General features: G+C 33.9%; 3 protein-coding genes across 3 annotated transcripts; all 3 read right to left on the bottom strand.

Moving 5' to 3' along the window:
* Positions 1 to 964: 964 nt before the first annotated feature.
* Positions 965 to 2,986, bottom strand: LOC127252374 (uncharacterized). Its single transcript, XM_051276528.1, has one exon. The coding sequence runs from the start codon at positions 2,984 to 2,986 to the stop codon at positions 965 to 967; it is 2,022 nt and encodes a 673-aa protein (XP_051132485.1).
* Positions 2,987 to 5,456: 2,470 nt separating this feature from the next.
* Positions 5,457 to 6,919, bottom strand: LOC127252373 (probable inactive receptor kinase At2g26730). Its single transcript, XM_051276527.1, has 2 exons — positions 6,247 to 6,919; positions 5,457 to 6,148 (listed from the first exon to the last, which is right to left on the bottom strand). Exons 1-2 carry the CDS (start codon positions 6,917 to 6,919, stop codon positions 5,469 to 5,471), a joined length of 1,353 nt encoding a protein of 450 aa, XP_051132484.1. The 3' UTR covers positions 5,457 to 5,468.
* An 8,895-nt stretch (positions 6,920 to 15,814) lies between these two features.
* Positions 15,815 to 18,186, bottom strand: LOC127252574 (uncharacterized). Its single transcript, XM_051276803.1, has 4 exons — positions 17,875 to 18,186; positions 17,679 to 17,739; positions 17,442 to 17,586; positions 15,815 to 16,304 (listed from the first exon to the last, which is right to left on the bottom strand). Exons 1-4 carry the CDS (start codon positions 18,101 to 18,103, stop codon positions 16,053 to 16,055), a joined length of 687 nt encoding a protein of 228 aa, XP_051132760.1. The 5' UTR covers positions 18,104 to 18,186; the 3' UTR covers positions 15,815 to 16,052.
* Positions 18,187 to 19,291: the final 1,105 nt, after the last annotated feature.

Below are 19,291 nucleotides of genomic sequence, written 5' to 3'. Positions count from 1 at the left end.
GTTGATCTCTGTCATTCATTATATAGCACTTACATCCAAAGGTATGAAAGTAAGAAACATTTGGTTTCTTCCCTGTCCAGATTTCATAGGCTGTCTTCTCTGTATGAGGTCTGAGATACACTCGATTAATCACATAGCAAGCTGTGTTGACAGCTTCTGCCCACAGATATTTGGCAACTCCTTTTGCATGCATAATTGACCTAGCCATTTCTTGTAACGTTCGATTCTTCCTTTCCACTACTCCGTTTTGTTGTAGAGTCTTTGGAGCAGAGAATTCATGCCTGATTCCCAACCCATTGCAAAAACCAGCAAATCTTTGATTTTCAAATTCCTTTCCATGATCTGTTCTCAATCTGTCAATCTTTGACTTCTTCTCATTCATGAGTCTCGTACCTAGTTTCTCAAAGGCATCAAACGCATCACTTTTCTCACGTAAGAAATCGACCCAAGTATATCTCGAAAAATCATCTACACAGACCAAGATATACTTCTTTCCTCCAAGACTGCAAACATCAACTGGACCCATGAGATCCATATGTAACAGCTCCAGACAGTTGCTGCTGAACCGTTGTTCCAATGAGGAATGCACAGTCCTTTTCTGCTTTCCTCTTGCACAGTCACCACAAGTAGTATTTGGAATCTTTGAAAATTTTGGTAGTCCTCTGACAGCCCCAATTTTGCTAATCCTCAACAGATTCTGAGGATTCACATGACCTAATCTGGTGTGCCACAGCATCGATTCATCATCCTTTAATATCAGTGCTTCCATTTGAGGATATTCCAGTAAGTAACAATTGTTCTTCGAACGAATACCAGTCATCACACATTTTTGTGCAGTGTCATAAACTTCACATGAATCCTTGGTGAACTTCACATGTAGATCATCATCGCATAGTTGACTTATACTGATCAGATTTGTACTCAGCCCTTCTACAAAATAGACTTTTGATAACCTTGGAATTCCTTATTTTTCAAGAATACCATAGCCACTGATCTTTCCTTTTGCTCCATCCCCGAAAATGACTTCTCCACTTCGGTCTTCGACAAAATTCTTCAGAATTCCCTTTTGATTAGTCATGTGCCTTGAGCAACCACTATCAAAGTACCATCGATCAGCTCTGGTAGACTCTTGACTTGACAAGATCACATTACACTCGAGCTGTTTCTGAGTCTCCTTAGGTATCCATACAAATTTGACCTTAATGTTATGTTTCAGCTCTTCAGTAGGCCATTGAATCCGTCTTCCATTGATAACATCTTTTGCCAGCTTCAAGCACTTCACAGCCGAATGGCCTGGATACATGCAGTACTTATAGTCAGTGGGTTGTGACAGCTTTGTTTTCTCACTCAGAATTTCTCTGTGGTTTTTGTTTCTGATTCTGCTTCTTCTCTTTCTTGAATTCTGTTTCCAGACTTGAGTTGATTTCTTTTCTGGAAGTTTGACATCAGTAAGCAGACCACCTCGCACAAACGTAGTTGGTCTACTTTGAGAGGATTCACAGAAGCCTAATCCTTTGTGATCACCAAACGGTTTACCAATTGAGAGGACTTCATCTAATTTATCATTCCCTTTCTGAAGTCTATCATTTTCATTCTTCAACTTCAGATTATCATATTTCAATTCCTTTGATTCAGTAGATTTTTCTTCAATGATCTTCGTCAACTTCTCAAGCTCATCTTCAAGTTTCTCCTTTTGATCTTCCAAACGATAAATGGTATCCAGAAGTTCTTTATTTTTTACAACAGCTTTCTTTTGCTCGGCAACCATTTCCTCATAAGCCTCAATCAGTTCATCAGTATCAAGTTCTCTTGACTCATCAGTAGTTTTAGAACTGGATTCTGTCTTTTCATCACTGGAATCATTATCATCTGCCATGAATGCAACAACTTCATGATTTTCAGTCTGTTCATCACCACCAGCAGATTCACCATCTTCATTGTCACTCCAGGTAGCTTGATATGCCCTCTTCTCCCTTTTCTTAACTGTTGGGCACTCAGATTTAATATGTCCAACACCACCACATCCATAACAGATAGGTTCTTGAACCGTCTCAGGTTTTGCAGACACTACAAACTTCTTCTTAAATCCACCATCGAACCTTTCTTTCGGTTTGCAGTATGCAGTTGGTTTCTGCTCAGGATACTTTTGCTGAGAGCTGGAAGTACCCCCTCCCTGATAGCTATTCCTGTTTTGAAACTTCCCAAACTTTAGCTTGGCAGCTCGTTTCTCACTGATCATTCGAGAGAGCTTACGACTCAGCAGAGCCATTTCTTCATCAGACTCAATCATCTCCAAGTCTTCAGCACTCAGAGCCACACTTTTGGGTGCTTCATCTTCAAGATAGTTCATTTCATAGCTTACCAATGTACCATATAGTTCATCCAATGTCATGTGTCTCAGCTTAGGTGGTTCATCGAGCATAATCACCTTTGGCCTAAAATTTTTTGTGAGACTTTTAAGCATTTTTATCACCAGTCTCTTTTCTTCAAAGTGCATACCAAGAGCTTCAGCTTGATTCACAACATCCATGAATCGGTTGTGATAAACAGCAATTGTTTCATCTTCATTCATCTTCAGTGCTTCAAACAGAGTTTCTACATGATCCAACTTTGATTCTCGAACCTGCACAGACCCTTCAAATGCATTTTCAAGAATATCCCATGCTTCCTTAGCAACTTTGCAGTTTGATATCAGCTTTGCTTGAGTTTCATCAACAGCATTGAAGATCGAAAACAAGGCTTTCGAGTTGGCGATTGCAGCAGCCTTTTCATTGAGAGTCCATTCTCTTTTTGGTTTCTTCACAAGAGAGACAATATTATCTTCATTTTGAATGGTCTTCATAGGATGAGACCATGCAGACTCGACAGCTTCAGAAACATCTTCACCTTGTAACATCAGAAAGGCTTCCATTTTGTTCTTCCAACTTCGATAACTTGTTCCATCAAACAGTGGAGGTCTCGATGTAGATCTACCTTCTTTACTCATCTTTGCAAACTGTGAGAGAATCTACTCAGCAACTTAGAGAACACTGCTCTGATACCAAATGTTGGGTTGGAAATGAGTGCAATTCCAATAAATCCTCGTACACATATCCAAATGGGCCAACTCCCGAAGCGTAGTTATATCACAGTTATGACACCCACTTGTCGATGAAATAAATGAAAGTATTTCAAAGCAATAAATGACATGCTATTTGTTTACCCGGTTTGGATATAAACCATCCTACATCCGGGGGATACCAATCCAGGAGGTGTTCATTAATCAGTGCTGATTAATAACAAAACACTCAAACTACCACCAACCCACGCTACAAATTAATTACCCTCCAAGGTTTCAGTTGTTACAAACGCGTACTAACAACCGTCATAGCTGGGCTGCACAGAGTTCGAATGCTCCCCTGATCAGAACTCCAGTCTTCCTTTGATCTCCAAGCTTCTCCAACAGAAATACAATGTAAATCACTTACTTAATGCATGGAGGTGGACGGGAAGTTGTAGAGAGGATAAGCACACTAATTATCTTACTACCCAATCTCTCTCAAACACACTCTCTACTTCCCAAAACTCAAATACAGTGTAACACACCACCACAGCAGTCATGAAATGACATGCATTAAATTCCCTTTGATCTAACCAAGGAATGATGTTGTATCAAATCAGTTCTGATCACAAGAGGACAAATTCGAGATATCCAATTTGTCTTTGAGCAGCCACCAACATTGAGGGGACACAAGGGCTGCATGATTGGACTTAACCAGCAGGGCCAGAGTTGCTGTTTTTGAAAGCCAACGACCACAGAAGCAAAAAGTGTTTTTGTCACTATGCCAAAAATAGATGTAGAGGAATTGAGATTATCTTAACATAAACAAATTCAATTTTAGCCAGCTCCCCATCCCAGTTCCCGTTGTCGTCCAGCCCCAATTCATTTATTCTTTCCATTATGTACAATTTTGTGCATTTTATGGCATGCTGCAAAATTTTTCTTTCGTCTCGGCACATTTTGCACATTTGGATTAATCTGTAAATTTCTACATTTTTTTTCTATTAGTATTCTTTTGGTCTTCGACTTGAATTCGGGTCCTCTATCCTTCATTGAGCTGCATTTGGATTTTGGCTCTGTGTTTTTCAAAAAAAAATATTTTTTTTTTCATAAAATATCTCATTAAACATTATTTTAATACCAAACTCAAATTAAATTTTCTAAAACTCAACAAAAAAAAAATACATCCTTAAATTTATTTTTTATCGGAAGAAAGGTTTAATTTTAAGTACTTCATTTGGTTGTTGTTGTCATCCTACCCCCACGGCATATGAAGCAGAATCTTTAGACATTAATTTTTTTTTTAACATAATTCTCCATATATAATATTTATATTCTATTGTGGTTAAAAAATCAATAATTTAATAAAAAAAATTATTTATTTTATTACCTACACAATTATCATTTTTTTTAAAAAAAAAACCATCTCAAATTAAAACATTAAACCAAAAAACTTTAATATTTTATATAAAAAAAATGTGAGTGGTGATTTTTTTATATTTAAATAAAGATTAATATATATGATTAATTTTTTAAAAATATATATTTAAATGTTTTAAATATATGTATCTCAATAAAATAGTAAACAATATTGATATATTTTGTAAAAAATAAAATTTTATATAATACAATTTAATAAAAACATTTATATTTATCTATTATTAACATAAACTATTTTATTTTTTTTAAAAAAATAAAAAGTTATAAATATAAATAAAAATATTTTTTTATTAAAAAAAATATAAATAAAGTTTTTTTTTGAGTAAATTATACACATTAAATGTTAGAAATTTAATTTAATTTAATTTAATTTATATTTTTTAAATATTCTTACTATTAATAATTTTCTTAAAAATATAAACAATAGACGGTTATAAAATAAAACTAAAATGAAAATGCATCAACTATGATAGAACAGATAAATTATTATATATTTTTACATTAAATATTTAATCAAATAATTAATTTTATTTTAAAATTATAAAAAGGACAAAATACTGAACACATAAAATTAATTACTTTAATTTATATAATTAATTAAAATAATTAACATCATTATATATCATCAAATTTTAAGTGTTCAGCACAATATTAAATTTTTTTATTTAATACACTATCCTCTCTCATAATAATAATAATAATAATAATAATAATAATAACAAAAACAAAAAGAAATGAGAAATATATTGTAGCGTACCTACAGAAAATGCAAATTGAAATGAAACTGACACAAGTTTTCTTTATTTTACTTGAAGCTGCAATAATAATAATAATAATAATAATAATAATAATAATTGAGTCACTAATCCCTATTTCAGTTGATAACTAATAAGATTATTTAGATAGCTGAAAATATAAATGAAATGAAATTAAAAAAACCCAAACTTGTGGTTCGCGGCATTTCTCTAACCCTAACCCCAACTGGTTGTTACCTCTGCTCTTCCGCATTTCCGATCGACGCGCCGCCGCCGGATACCGAATCATCCGTCAGAGACGAGTACGAGTACGAATTCGAGTTCGAGTTCGAGTTCTCATCGTCCTCCGATTCCGCGCTCACCTTGATATCCTCCACCTCCGCCAGCACCTCTCCGATCTCCGGCCTCCTCTCCGGCGCCTTGTCGCAGCACTTGAGTGCGATCTGCAACAGCTGCACCATTCCCCGGTTGGTTCCTCTCTGCACTGCAATCTCCGGATCGAAGATCTCCGCCGTCCATTCCTCCCTCACCGCGCGGTGCACCCAGCTGCAGAGATCCAGTCCGTTCGCCCCCGGCATCCTCCCCGTCAGGAGCTCCAGCAGCAGCGCGCCGTAGCTCCAGACGTCCGATTTCTTCGAAATCTTCTTCTGCGAGACGTACTCCGGACACTTGTACGCCACCATCCGCTGCGCCACTATCGGCAGCGCGATCAGCGACGTCAGTCCGTAGTCCGTCACGAGGATCTCCTCCTTCTCGTCGTACAGCACGTTCGACGATTTCAAATTCCCGTGCGGCGCCGTCGTTTGCGACCGCGTGTTCAGATGCAGATGCTTCACCGCCCGAGCGACGCCGCGCGCCGCCGCCAGCCGCGAAGTCCACCGGAACGGCACACGCTCCGTCGTTCCTCTTCCCCCTGCAAAATTCACTCAGGTCAGATCACAACCTTATTATATACATATCTCTCTCTCTCTCTCTATATATATATATATATATAGGATTCATTAATTTCACCATGGATACGATTTTGCAGGTTTCCATGGGCAGCAAATCTGTACATGAACAGCTTCTCCTCCTTGGAATAATAAAACGCCAACAGAGGCAGCAGATTGGGGTGTTTCTGCTCTGCAATGGCTCTCACTTGCCTCATAAATTCCTCACTGTTCAAAGGCTTCAAATCCCTCAGCCTCTTCACCACCACCACAGCGGCGCCGTTCTCCACCGTCGCCTTATAGCAATTACCGAAATTACCCTTCCCCAACCCCTCAGCCGACGCCTTCAACAGATCATCAAGCTCGAACTTCACCTCCGCCTCTTTCTCCACAAAAACCAGCTTCCCCTTATCTCCTACATGGCTAGGAGTTCCCATCTTCTCCCTCCCCCTCTCCCTCTCCACAATCGTGCTGTCATGTTCTTCGTCCTTGGGTATAAGGTTCTTCATCTTCATCTCCTTCTTGAGCTTGTTATACTTCTTGTAGTATATGATGAACAGGAACAGGATCACTACCAGCACGATCACATCCGCCACCACTAGAATGGCCGTGAAGCTCGAACTGCCCTTCTTCTTGTGTTCTTCCGATGTGTCATCCAGGACAGTTTCGTACGCGGTCAGTGTTGGAGGACTGCAGAGGTTTGTGACAAGAACGAGGAAGATGAAGAGGGGTGAGGATGAGGGAAAGGAGGCCATTGTAGGAGTGTGATGTGAAACAGTGATTGGTGAGATAGCTTTGTAGATGGTTGGTGTGGACAGCTATGGAAAACAAGAAAGTTTGGAAGAATTTACGAGGAGCTGAGAATCCGAGGTATGTTGTTCAACCATTTTCTTGCTGAGATGTGTTTCTGTGTTTTCGTTATCTCCTTCAATTCTCCTCCTCCACGTTACGTAGCTCTGATCTGTCCGCCGCTCACATAGTGGAAATGGAGAAGGTCACTTACGTTGTTCATTGTTGGATATGCTCTTTCTGTTCCTAAAATTATCCACATTCTATCATTGCAATATATATAAATATATTTTGGGATGTTTTTATCGGCATGTTAATAATTAAAGACTATTGAACAGTAAGATTTTGCTGAAGGTTTTTACTTATATTTATTTACATTTTATTTTTTAATCTTATGATTTTTTTAATACAAGTTTTTTGTTAAAAAATATTCCTCCGTCCTTTTTTAAAGAGGCCTCTGCAGTTATGTAGTAGGTATATATGTGAATTTATGAAGAGTATAATTAGTGATCGAATAAGTTGATTTTTTTTTGGAAATATAATTATATTTAATCACATTTTAAAATTCATAATTTATGATTTTTTATTTTAATTAAAGTATTTAGTCATCTTGATCTTAATCTATAATTATTTTTCTTATATCGTAATTATTTTTTTTAATACACTTTTTAATTTACTTACTAATTACGTAATATTAAAACTCCATGACAGCTAAAGTGGACAATTTAGCTGGGACGGATGAAATAATATAATACAAATAGAACATATAAACTAACAACACATACAAAAATTGATTTAACAAATAATATACTTCTCTGCAGCCAATGTTATTAGTATAAACAGCAACATATACTTTTATTTCACTCATTACATACAATATATGTTGTTTTAGACAAAGACATATACTATCTGTATATTTTATAGGTGGGGTCAGCACCGTAACCTCTCTCGTAGATATATTAATAATTTACATACATTTCTACTGATTTATACTCCTTTTTTTTCCGACATATGGTGAAATATTTGAGTTGTGTTCTTTTGTGAATTTTACGACATATTTTTACTATTAAAATTTTTTTTTTTTTTAAAAAAATATCAAATCGAACAATTACTTCTTTTTATATATATATATATTATATCACAAATTTATTTTACATAAAAAATATTACATCAACATCATTTTATATCACATAAACAATTATTCAAATTCTAACTTTTTACTATTTAAAAATCCAAACCCACGAACAAACACATACCCTTGGTTTTTGGAATGAAAATTTAGATGAATAGTATTTAGTAGAATAAATTGATAATTAAGTTATGTAATGAGAGAGATAAATGTATTTTTATTTTTTATTTAAGTGATGTAATGAAATAAAATATAGTAAAATTATTTTTATTTTAAAAATATTACAGAATATAAAAGACAAATCAAAATAAAAAATATTGTAAAATATACAAAATGGAGGGAGTAATATTTTAGATGAAATTCAATATGAGCACACAAAGAAAGAAAATAAGTGAATAATAAAAGAAGAAATATTGTTTAGTCATACAATGAGTAAAGTGTATTTGTTCAGGGGTTTGGATTTTGAGTTGGGATTTGAATAGTAAAATTTTGAATTTGAATAGTTTTATAATGTGATATAAATAGGTGTTGATGTGATGTTTTGAATGTAAAATTAATTTTTAGTATAATATAAAAAATAAAAAATGTGTTTGATTTGATATTTTTTTGAGGAAAAAAAATTGGAATAAATAGTAGAAATCTAATCTAATCCCCCAAACAAACACAACTGACTCCAAAATTATAAACATTTATTGATTAATTGTAATACGAAAATAAGAAGACTTACTTAGAGCAATTGTAGTGGCTCGTTGTGCAAAAAGCTTCCAAATACATTTAAATACACATGTGTCCTAACATTTAATAAATTTTGAAAAAAGATTTTAAATGAAAAAATTGTCTAACAATTTAACTATAATAGGTTGAAATATATAAATGAAAGAGAAGAAGAAAGAAAAAACGAAAAAAATATATTTTAGCTCCAAGTCATTTATGCATAGATGTCTTTGAAATACTTGTTTGATCATGACACATGACATGTTTTATTGTATGTATGTATTTTTCTTTCTTTTTATTTTTTGCACAATTGGAGAAATATTTTCTTTACCTTGAATGATCTTTGTAGGATGTGACCATCTATACTAAATAGCTTTATAAACATATCTCCTTGGTTTGAACCCATAATCTTACGGTCACAAGTCCAACTCCCACACCATTAGATCATTCCTATCCCTCGCTGGACATATTTTGTCTCTACAAAAGAAATAAAACAAAGATGACTGTGCAACAACTTGCACAAGTATGCACCAATCAAAAGATCTTTGGGTATTTTTGTTTGGGGTTTTAGAGTTTAGTTTGAAATTTGAATAGTTGTATAATGTGATATAGATTGATATTAATATGATATTTTGAATATAAAATTAATTTTTAATATAATATTAAAAAAATAATAAATATTTGATTTAGTATTTTTAAGATTTTTTTTTTATGAATAGTATAAATTAGATGAAGTTTGTGAACGGAAATTCCCCTAAGTTATTTTGGCATATGAACTAATGGTGTCTTAATTTTTTTCCAAAAGACAAAAGACATATTTGAGGAAAGATCAAAATATGGAAACTCACTCCTTCCATTACGGTGCAAAGGAAAATTAGTGTGGAATCTTTTATTCCAGGAATGTGAGTGATTTACTCAACCGGATAGGGTTGAAGATTGGTAATGTGTGATTTGGAGATCATACTTTAGAGAGAAGAATATTGAGTGAAGCTCTCATCCATCTATACATATCGATTCCCTTTAGTTTTGAATGAGTTTTTGACAGAAAAATTCGCCGGAGAGGTCGAAGGTGTTCGGAATTAATGGAGTTCCAACCGGAGGAAATGATCAAGCTTTGGAATTCTCTGCTGTGTGGTCGTTGTTAGTACGAGGTTGTAGCAATGAGAACCTTAGGAGGTATTTTCCTGGGTTAGCCATAACTAGCATTAGAATTAAATGAGTTGTGGCTGTTTGTGTCCTTAATCAGCACTGGTTAGTGAAATTCCTCCTGGATTGGTATCCCCCGGATGTAGATTGGTTGATAATCGAACCGGGTCAACAAACACCTTGTCTTATTGTAGTTTTATGTTCTGCATTGTTTTTCGTTGTTGAAACGTAGTTATAACTGTGAACCGCCCACGCTTCGGGAGTTGGCCCTTTAAAGTGTTCGAATGTGTTTTGTTCGATAAATCACTTCCCCAACATCTGGTATCAGAGCAGTGTTCTCTAATTTGTTGAGTAGATCTGGTCACAATTGCAGACATGAGTAAGGAAGGACGTTCAACATCAAGACCTCCATTGTTCGATGGGACAAATTACCAAAGTTGGAAGAATAAAATGGAAGCCTTTCTGATGCTTCAAGGTGAAGACGTTTCTGATGTTGTTGAGTGTGCATGGTCTCATCCTATGAAAACCATTCAAGATGAAGATGGTGTTACTACTCTTGTGAAGAAACCGAAGAGAGAATGGACGTTGAATGAAAAAGCTGCTGGAATAGCAAACTCGAAGGCCCTATTTTTGATTTTTAATGTTGTGGATGAAACTCAGGCGAAGCTTATATCAAACTGCAAAATTGCCAAGGAAGCTTGGGACATTCTGGAAAATGCATTCGAAGGTTCAGCGCAAGTCCGAGAATCTAAACTAGATCATGTTGAGACATTGTTCGAATGAATGAAGATGAATGAGGACGAAACAATCGTTGTTTACTAGAATCGCTTTATGGATGTTGTCAATCAAGCAGAAGCTCTTGGAATGCACTTTGAAAAAAAGAGACTGGTGAGGAAGATGCTTAAAAGTCTCACAAAAAATATCAGGCCAAAGGTGATTATGCTCGATGAATCACCAAAGCTGAAAAATATGATGTTGGATGAATTATATGGTACTTTGGTGAGCTATGAAATGAATTATCTCAAAGATGAAACTCCAAAAAGCATGGCCTTAAGTGTGGAGGACATAGAGCTGATTGAATCTGATGAGGAAATGGCATTTCTGAGTCGAAAACTTTCAAGGATGATTATTGAGAAACGTGCAGCAAAAATGAAATATGGGAAGTTTCAGAATCGTGGTGGTTATCAGGGTGTGAGTACGTCTAGCTCACAACGGAAATACTCTGAACAAAAACCATCAAATTACAGCAAGCCAAAAGAGAAGTTTGATGGTGGATTCAAGAAGAAGTTCACTGTGTCCCCTAAACCTGAATCTTTCAAAGAGCCAACATGCTATGGATATGGAGGAATCGGTCACATCAAGTCTGAATGTCCAACAGTGAAGAAAAAAGAGAAAAGAGCATATCAAGCAACATGGAGTGACAATGATGAAGAGGAAATTGTCTGTGACGAGGAACAAGTTGAAGATGATGAAGTTGTTGCTTTCATGGTCGATGAATCTGAATCTATTAAAAATGATGGTGCTTCTATTGATAAAGCTTCAGAGGAATACATAGAACTTGATGCTGATGAGTTGATTGAAGCCTATGAGGAGATGGTGTTAGAGCAAAAGAAATTTGTGGTGAAGAACAAAGAACTACTTGATACCATCTATCGATTGGAAGCTCAGAATGATAAATTAGAAGATGAGATCGAAGTTCTGAAGAAGGATGTTGCTGTTAAATCAACTAAATCAGATGCTTTGAGGAATGAAAATCTGAGGCTAAAAGATGAGAATGATCGCCTTCGAAAAGGAAAAGAAAAGTTGGATGATGAAATTGAAATTTTCAAGAATGATGTTCATGAGAAATCAACTGAAGCTGATAGATTAAAGGCTGAAAATGTGCAGCTGAAACAAGAGAATTATAGACTTCGAAAAGGAAAAGAGAAATTGGATGAAGTACTTTCGATTAGAAAACCTTTTGGTGATCACAAGTGAATAGGTTTTTGTGAGTCCTCACATAGAAAACCTACTATATTTGTCCAGGGTGGACTTCTTGCTGATGTTAAAATTCCAAAAAACAAATCAGTTCCGATGGTGAAGCGGAATTTGAAGAAGAACAAAAAAAGAGAGTGGAATGAAAATTGCAGAACACAGGGTGTTAGACAAATGTCATCACGACGTAATGACTGCAGATACTGCAGATGTCTTGGACATACAGCTGAAAAATGTTTCAGATTGGCGAAGGACATTATGAACGGCAGAAATATTCAGTGGCCTACTGAAGAACTCAGACAAAATGTTAAAGTCAGATTTGTGTGGATGCCCAAGAAAAATCAAAAGGCAAACATTCTTACAAAGGCGTTGGATGCAAATTGGTTTGAAAAGTTTGGACATCAATTGGGTATGCATTCGTACCCTACTTGATTTTTCATGCATTAGTGCTTAATAAATTCTCCAATATATTTATGGTGTTTGGAATATTTGTGGTGAATTTTGGAGAATGAAAATAATTTGAAAACATTTTGTTGAAAAATCCAAAAAGAAAAAGTGTTACGAAAAGACTTTTATTGAGCAATGGCAAGAGTCAGATTTGATGCCATGGTTGATGTTTTGGTTATGGATTAATTCGACGTGGAGGACATTTCAATCCTACACTGGATTTTGAAGAATTTCCAGGCCTTGTGATGTTGCATAAATCATTGTTGATGCTACGAAGTTGCTGCTACAACAAATTTGATGTCGAACAACCGAATTTGCTGTTGTTGTTTATGTTGGTGCTGCAGTTGATGTTGATGTTGCTGCTGCAAGTATTTTTCAGTTGATCAAATGAGAAGGAATTCGTGAAAATGGAACAAGTGAAATTGTTTGTGAAGCAACTGAAATTCTTGATGATATTGTTGGAACAATTGCTGGTGACGGTGATAAAGTTGCTGCTGCAACCATTTCTCAGCAAATTGAAGGTATTTGTTCTTTTTGTCATCTGCTCCCACGAAGGGGGAGTAATGCAGGAAAATGGGAGATCATATTTTAAGGGGGAGTTTGCCAAGTTCTGATGCTGTCTGCTTTGCTAATTGTTGATTTTATCTGTTGTTACTATTTTCGTTGGAAGTCCGAAGTGATAACACCCATATCATTGTGAAGGCTGTCTGTAGCCTTTTTATGTTTGTTGGCATGTAATAGTTGAACTCACTCTTCGATGATTGAGTGCGTGAGTAGGTTAATTCCTGCACTTTTATTCGTGGTTTCATATGCCAAAAAGAGTGAGAATGTGAATGGAAATTCCCCAAAGTTATTTTGGCATAATGAACTAATGGTGTCTTAATTTCTGCAGCAAAGACTTTCCAAAAGACAAAAGACATTTGAGGAAAGAACTAATGGTGTCTTGATGATATTGTTGGAACAGTTGCTGGTGACGGTGATAAAGTTGCTGCTGCAACCATTTCTCAGCAAATTGAAAGTACTTGTTCTTTTTGTCATCTGCTCCCACGAAGGGGGAGTAATGCAGGAAAAATGGGAGATCATATTTTAAGGGGAAGTTTGCCAAGTTCTGATGCTGTCTGCTTTGCTAATTGTTGATTTTATCTGTTGTTACTATTTTCGTTGGAAGTACGAAGTGATAACACCTATATCATTGTGAAGGCTGTCTGTAGCCTTTTATGTTTGTTGGCATGTAATAGTTGAACTCACTCTTCGATGATTGAGTGCGTGAGTAGGTTAATTCCTGCACTTTTATTCGTGGTTTCATATGCCAAAAAGAGTGAGAATGTGAATGGAAATTCCCCTAAGTTATTTTGGCATATGAACTAATGGTGTCTTAATTTCTGCTGCAAAGACTTTCCAAAAGACAAAAGACATATTTGAGGAAAGATCAAAATATGGAAACTCACTCCTGGAAAATTAGTGTGAAATCTTGAGTGTGACCATCTATACTAAATAGCTTTGTAAACATTATCTCCTTGCTCCGATTCCAAATAATAGGGTTCGAACAACTCCAATCGAAGTACTAAAAGGAGTAGGAAACTAGGTCCGACATGCAAGTCACATGGTTTGAACCCATGACCTTACGGTCACAAGTCCAACTCCCACACCATTAGATCATCCCTATCCCTCACTGGACATATTTTGTCTCTACTTGATACGAGAAGAAATAAAACAAAGATGACTGTCTAGCAACTTGCACAAGTATGCACCAATCAAAAGATCTTTTGGTATTTTTGTTTGGGGTTTTAGATTTTAGTTTGAAATTTGAATAGTAAAAATTTTAAATTTGAATAGTTGTATAATGTGATATATATTGATATTGATATGATATTTTGAATATAAAATTAATTTTTAATATAATATTAAAAAAAATAATAAATATTTGATTTAATATTTTTAAGATTTTTTTTTTTTTTTTTTTTTTATAAATAGTATAAATTAGATGAAGTTTTATAGAAGAATACACCCTTTGTGTTTTTGTGCAACACTTCCAACGTGCACAACAAACTAGTTTTGTCTAATATGCCAAAATAGAAAATAAGAGATTATTTTCCTTTAACAATATTCAATAGATAATCAATTACGTAAATTCACTTCTAAAATCAATTACTAAGTTAAATATTTTAATAGTTTTTAATCAAAATTATCCAATTCATTTTTTCATAGTTTGCATTATTTTTATTTTTAGTTTTTGCTTCATATTAAAAATTAAAATCCCCTTCCATTTTATTATTTTATTGAATTAAAAAAATAATTCAATCCATCAATTAAAAAATGATGGGTATGTTTGTTTTGTGTTTAAATTTGGAGGGGAACTTATATATGAGAGCATCCGTCACAGTTTTATTGTAACAAAACTCGTTACTTCTAATAAGAAATACAATTATAAAAATTTATTACCTCTATTAAGAACTCATTATCTTCAAAAAAAATAAAAAAAAAAAAAAAACTTAAAAACCATCCAAAATTTTTTAAAATTTAAAAATTTTAAAGTTTAAATTTAACATAAATTATCTATAAATATATTTAAATTTCATTAATCAATTCTCTACATTTTCATATTCGATTAAACGAAATTACCAGTGAAAATACTCATGTTTTTTAATTATGCTTAAATTAAATTGTTAGACACGATTTGACAATAAAAATATTAATTTTTAAGTTATATGGTTACTATATTTATTTTATACGTTTATATTATATTACGATTATTTTTAATTAATATATATTGATTTATTTCAAATAATTTTAATTATTAAATTTTATATAGATTAATATTTTAAAAGTTAAAATATAATACTATTATATAAAAATATTATTAGATAATAAAAATATATAGAAATATGTATAAATAAATAAGTTATTTATATATATATTATTACATAATAAAAATATATAGAAATAAATAAATTATTTTTGATTTATAAAATACTAAAAGTAGTGTGTCAGAGGTAATTTATTATAATGGATGAAAAATAAAATAATTTGAATGTTGAGATAAATATAATATTGATGAGAGAGATAAAAGAGATAATGATGTAAAGGTAATAACTAATTCGGTTGCTCTGAAGTATAAAAAATTGAATAGGTAATATAAAAATAATAAATATATGTAATATATTAATTTTTTTTTCTAAAAAAAAATGAATATTTTTTAAAAAAGAACACACCCTACATGTTCACTGTACTAATAATTGCTAAATAAATGAGAGAAATTTTTATTGCACAAATTTAGAGTCGTCAATAGATAGATATGAAAGGAATACACAATCATAATCTATACATAACACAATTTTGGTTCATAAATAGTTAGCAAAGCAAACTGGATCACCATTTAATCTAATCCTTTAAAATAAACATGCCTCAATACTGCAGAACCATAACATAAATAATTGCAAAATCAGCCCAATAATGTCTATATATAGATGACAAAAATGTAGCTTTGAAGAACATCTGGAAAAAATAAGTGAGAAATAAATCGAACAATGCAATAAACATTAGTATTTCCTAAAGAAACACAACAAGGGACTCGAAAAAGATTAGCTCGAAGAACAGAATATACAAGTCAGAGAAAACTTGAACCAATGGTAAATTATGATTATTAATCAGAGAAGCATTACTGTTAAAAATTTAGGCATGGTCATGGATCATTCACTTCCCATGGCCATTAAGAATTCACCTTCGCATACAAGATCGCTGCCAACATATGCTTTGCCTTCCATCTTGGCTATTCCGAAGCGCTTTTGCAGCTTGACGAGGTTCATTCTCATCACTAAGGTGTCTCCCGCGATTACAGGCTTCCTGAATCTTACTTTGTCAACTCCAGCAAAGAAGAAATTCTCGCGCGAGCCTCCAACTTCGGGTTGTAGCATAATCAAACCGCCGACTTGGGCCATGGCCTTTATTTCGGCAACATTAAAATGCAGTTGATGTTTGAGGAAGAAAGAATGAGAATAGCACAGAGGAACAACCATTGATGTTAGTTAAAAGTGAAAAGATTTTTTTGGTCTAATCTGGTCATCTAACACTGTTATATTAGAATTTGGCATTTGAATTTGAATTTTAAGAAACGATTCCTCAAACCAGTGGTTGATTTCCTTATTTCAAGCATTTTGTAAATTACTCAGATGTAGATTACCTTCTTTAGTTTTCTAACAAACATCTCAAAATAGAAAAGCGAAGGTGTTATTCAGTACCTACTGATCAAAAGGGGACATTTCTTCCATTAACAGTCATGAGCTACATAGGGTTGTATAGATTGATCAGTTAATCACTCCATTTGCAAATGCAAAATGGAATAGATTTCTAACAAAAAAAGTCGAGGATAAAATCGGTATAAATTCAAAGTTGCGTTTGGATATGTTTTTGTTTGAACTAAATATGTGTTGGATGAACTTCTTGAAAAGAAAATTTGGGTTCTTGATGTAATATTTTAAATGAATACTATGCATTGGATGCGATCTTTTTGAAAAGATAAGTGTTAACGAATAACTCGAAATAAATTCAAAAACACAAGTAAACAGTGGTTTTCGTAACTTTATTCAGGCACTAGACAAAAAATCCATGTCATAAGAACATGTTACAATAAAATTTATTAGCTTCTCATTTTCAAAAGAATAAAGTAGGTTGTAAATGAACGTGTACTGTAAATTTATGCTGTAAAGTTTTATTTATTGACCGCTGCCCCAGAACCTGTACAGTTACTCCATTTGGCATTTAGTTAAATTCTTCCTCTAGCTATTTTGTTAGAAATGGCAAGTTTCAAATACACCTCACCTCTAAGGACAGCACAAATCAATCCTAACATCAATTTTACCTCAAAACTCACTTTTCCATAAAGCACAACACATGTAAAGGACATGGATATACTAAGTTCATATATATATAAAAGAAACGCACCAGCAAACCAAGAAGTACCACCACATTTATAGAAACTCTTTAGAACTCAAACAGATAATGAAGAACATCTTCTAACAATCAATGCACACACTAATTTACAACATAACATAAAACAACAGGAAAGATTAACGAATTACCTCAACCATGAGTACACCAGGCATTATTGGCCTCTCCGGAAAGTGGCCGGGAAAGAAATTATCGTTGATGGTCACATTCTTGATGCCCACGACTGACACCCCTGGATTATATTCAATCACTCTGTCCACCAGCAGGAAAGGAAACCTGCCAAGGGGAACACAAAACCCTAATATGCATAACAACCAAGCCGCATAGATGAATTTGAAGAGACGTCACTAAAGCAAAATTCCACACACCGGTGAGGTAAAATTTCTCGAATCTGATTGATATCCATGACGGTGGGAAATGCAGAATACTCTGAGGAGGAGATAAACGCACAAAAAAATGAGTACAATTCGAATTTGAATTTGAATTTGAAACAGGGGAGAGAGAGGGGGAAGGAGAATTAGAGATTATTTACTAATGAAGAAATAGCAGTGTGAAATTTCATACTCAATTCAATCGGCGTTTCGGAAGAGAAGTTGCTATTTCCTTCGCCGGCGGAGGTCGAGTAAACGGCAAAGCTTCTCGGCGCATTGGTCGAAACGGCGTCGGATTTTGCGATGCTAAAAGGCAACTGCTTAACAGAAACGGAGATTGGCAGCGCCTTGGAGGCGTTCGTTCCCGGAGACGAAGGGTGGTGAGCGGAGAACAGGGAATGCGAGAATACGGCGGACGCCATCGGAAATTATGAGTGAGGATTTTGGGAAGGCGAGGGAGAAAAGAAATACAGAAATAGTATTGAAAACAGAAGAGCGGAAATGTTCATTTGTTAATAACTAACTGACTGACAAAGCTGCAGGCTGCACTCCTTTTGCGCCTTTTTTTTAATTAGGAATGAAGTTACACAATCATTACTCTCTTCCTTCCCAATCAGTTTGATTAAGTGATACTAACATAACAATAATAAGACCAAAAATTATTTTTGGTATCACTCAATGTCGTAATTATCAATTTTAGTCTTATTTAAAATATTTTATCAATTTTGGTCTCACTCAAATAAAAATTAATCAATTTTAGTCGCAAGATGGTTGAGTGAGACTGAACATGACTGAGTTGGATGACTTCGAAGGTTACTGAACATTCCAAGCAGTGGGTCAACACGGCAGCATTGTTTACCCTGCACTTCTGCACTTCTGAATACGGTAGTTCCTGCTCATGTTTTGAACACAGTCATATTCATATCCATATTTATGCTCATATTGTCATATTCTAGCTATGTTCACGACATTGTTCTCAAAATAATCAAGTTTAAATATTTTTAAAAAATAATTGCAAAAAAAATATAAAAATAATAATATATTAATATATATAATTGTAAAAAAAAAAATTTTGAATTATAAATATATATTAAATAATTTTAACCAAGAAGTGAAAATAATAATAAAAATAACCTACAATATGATTATATTGAAAATATGGCCTAGGACATGATTGTGTTGAGAACATAGTCGTAAACATAGTTTATAACATGGTTGTGTTGAAAATATAGGTATGAACATGGTTGTGTTCAAAATAAGAGCAAAAACGCAGCCGTGTTCAGAAGTGCAGGGTAATCAACGTGGCCGTGTTGGTGCCTGAGAGTCACATTCTGAGTCATCAACACGGCCGTGTTCAATCTCAGTAAACCATTTTGAGACTAAAATTGATATATTTTCATTTGAGTGGGATCAAAATTGATAATTATAATATTGAATGAGATATTTTATTATTATTATTATTATTATGTATCAGGTGTTATTAGTATTTTAAAATAAAAAGTAATATTCTTTTCGTTTTATTTTTTATTATTATTTTTATTTTTGTCTATCTCATCTCATTTTTTCTAAACTATAATTATATATTTTAAATTTTTTCATTTGTCATTTTT

This window comes from Andrographis paniculata, unplaced genomic scaffold (genome assembly GCF_009805555.1).
Source record: "Andrographis paniculata isolate CXL003 unplaced genomic scaffold, ASM980555v1 Contig46END, whole genome shotgun sequence".
NCBI classification, from domain to species: Eukaryota; Viridiplantae; Streptophyta; class Magnoliopsida; order Lamiales; family Acanthaceae; genus Andrographis; species Andrographis paniculata.
The sequence above is the reverse complement of the archived record's forward strand: the minus strand, read 5'-3'. Positions and strand labels throughout refer to the sequence as shown.

What these genes read in the sequence shown, in the direction of transcription:
- LOC127252374 (XM_051276528.1), bottom strand. Translation starts at nt 2,986, where the DNA reads ATGAGTAAAGAAGGTAGATCTACATCGAGACCTCCACTGTTTGATGGA.
- LOC127252373 (XM_051276527.1), bottom strand. Translation starts at nt 6,919, where the DNA reads ATGGCCTCCTTTCCCTCATCCTCACCCCTCTTCATCTTCCTCGTTCTT. An exon ending in CCTGCAAAATCGTATCCATG is followed by an intron (nt 6,149 to 6,246) that starts GTGAAATTAATG and finishes TGAATTTTGCAG; the next exon opens with GGGGAAGAGGAACGACGGAG.
- LOC127252574 (XM_051276803.1), bottom strand. Translation starts at nt 18,103, where the DNA reads ATGGCGTCCGCCGTATTCTCGCATTCCCTGTTCTCCGCTCACCACCCT. An exon ending in CGAAACGCCGATTGAATTGA is followed by an intron (nt 17,740 to 17,874) that starts GTATGAAATTTC and finishes TCTCCTCCTCAG; the next exon opens with AGTATTCTGCATTTCCCACC. An exon ending in CGAGAAATTTTACCTCACCG is followed by an intron (nt 17,587 to 17,678) that starts GTGTGTGGAATT and finishes TCCCCTTGGCAG; the next exon opens with GTTTCCTTTCCTGCTGGTGG.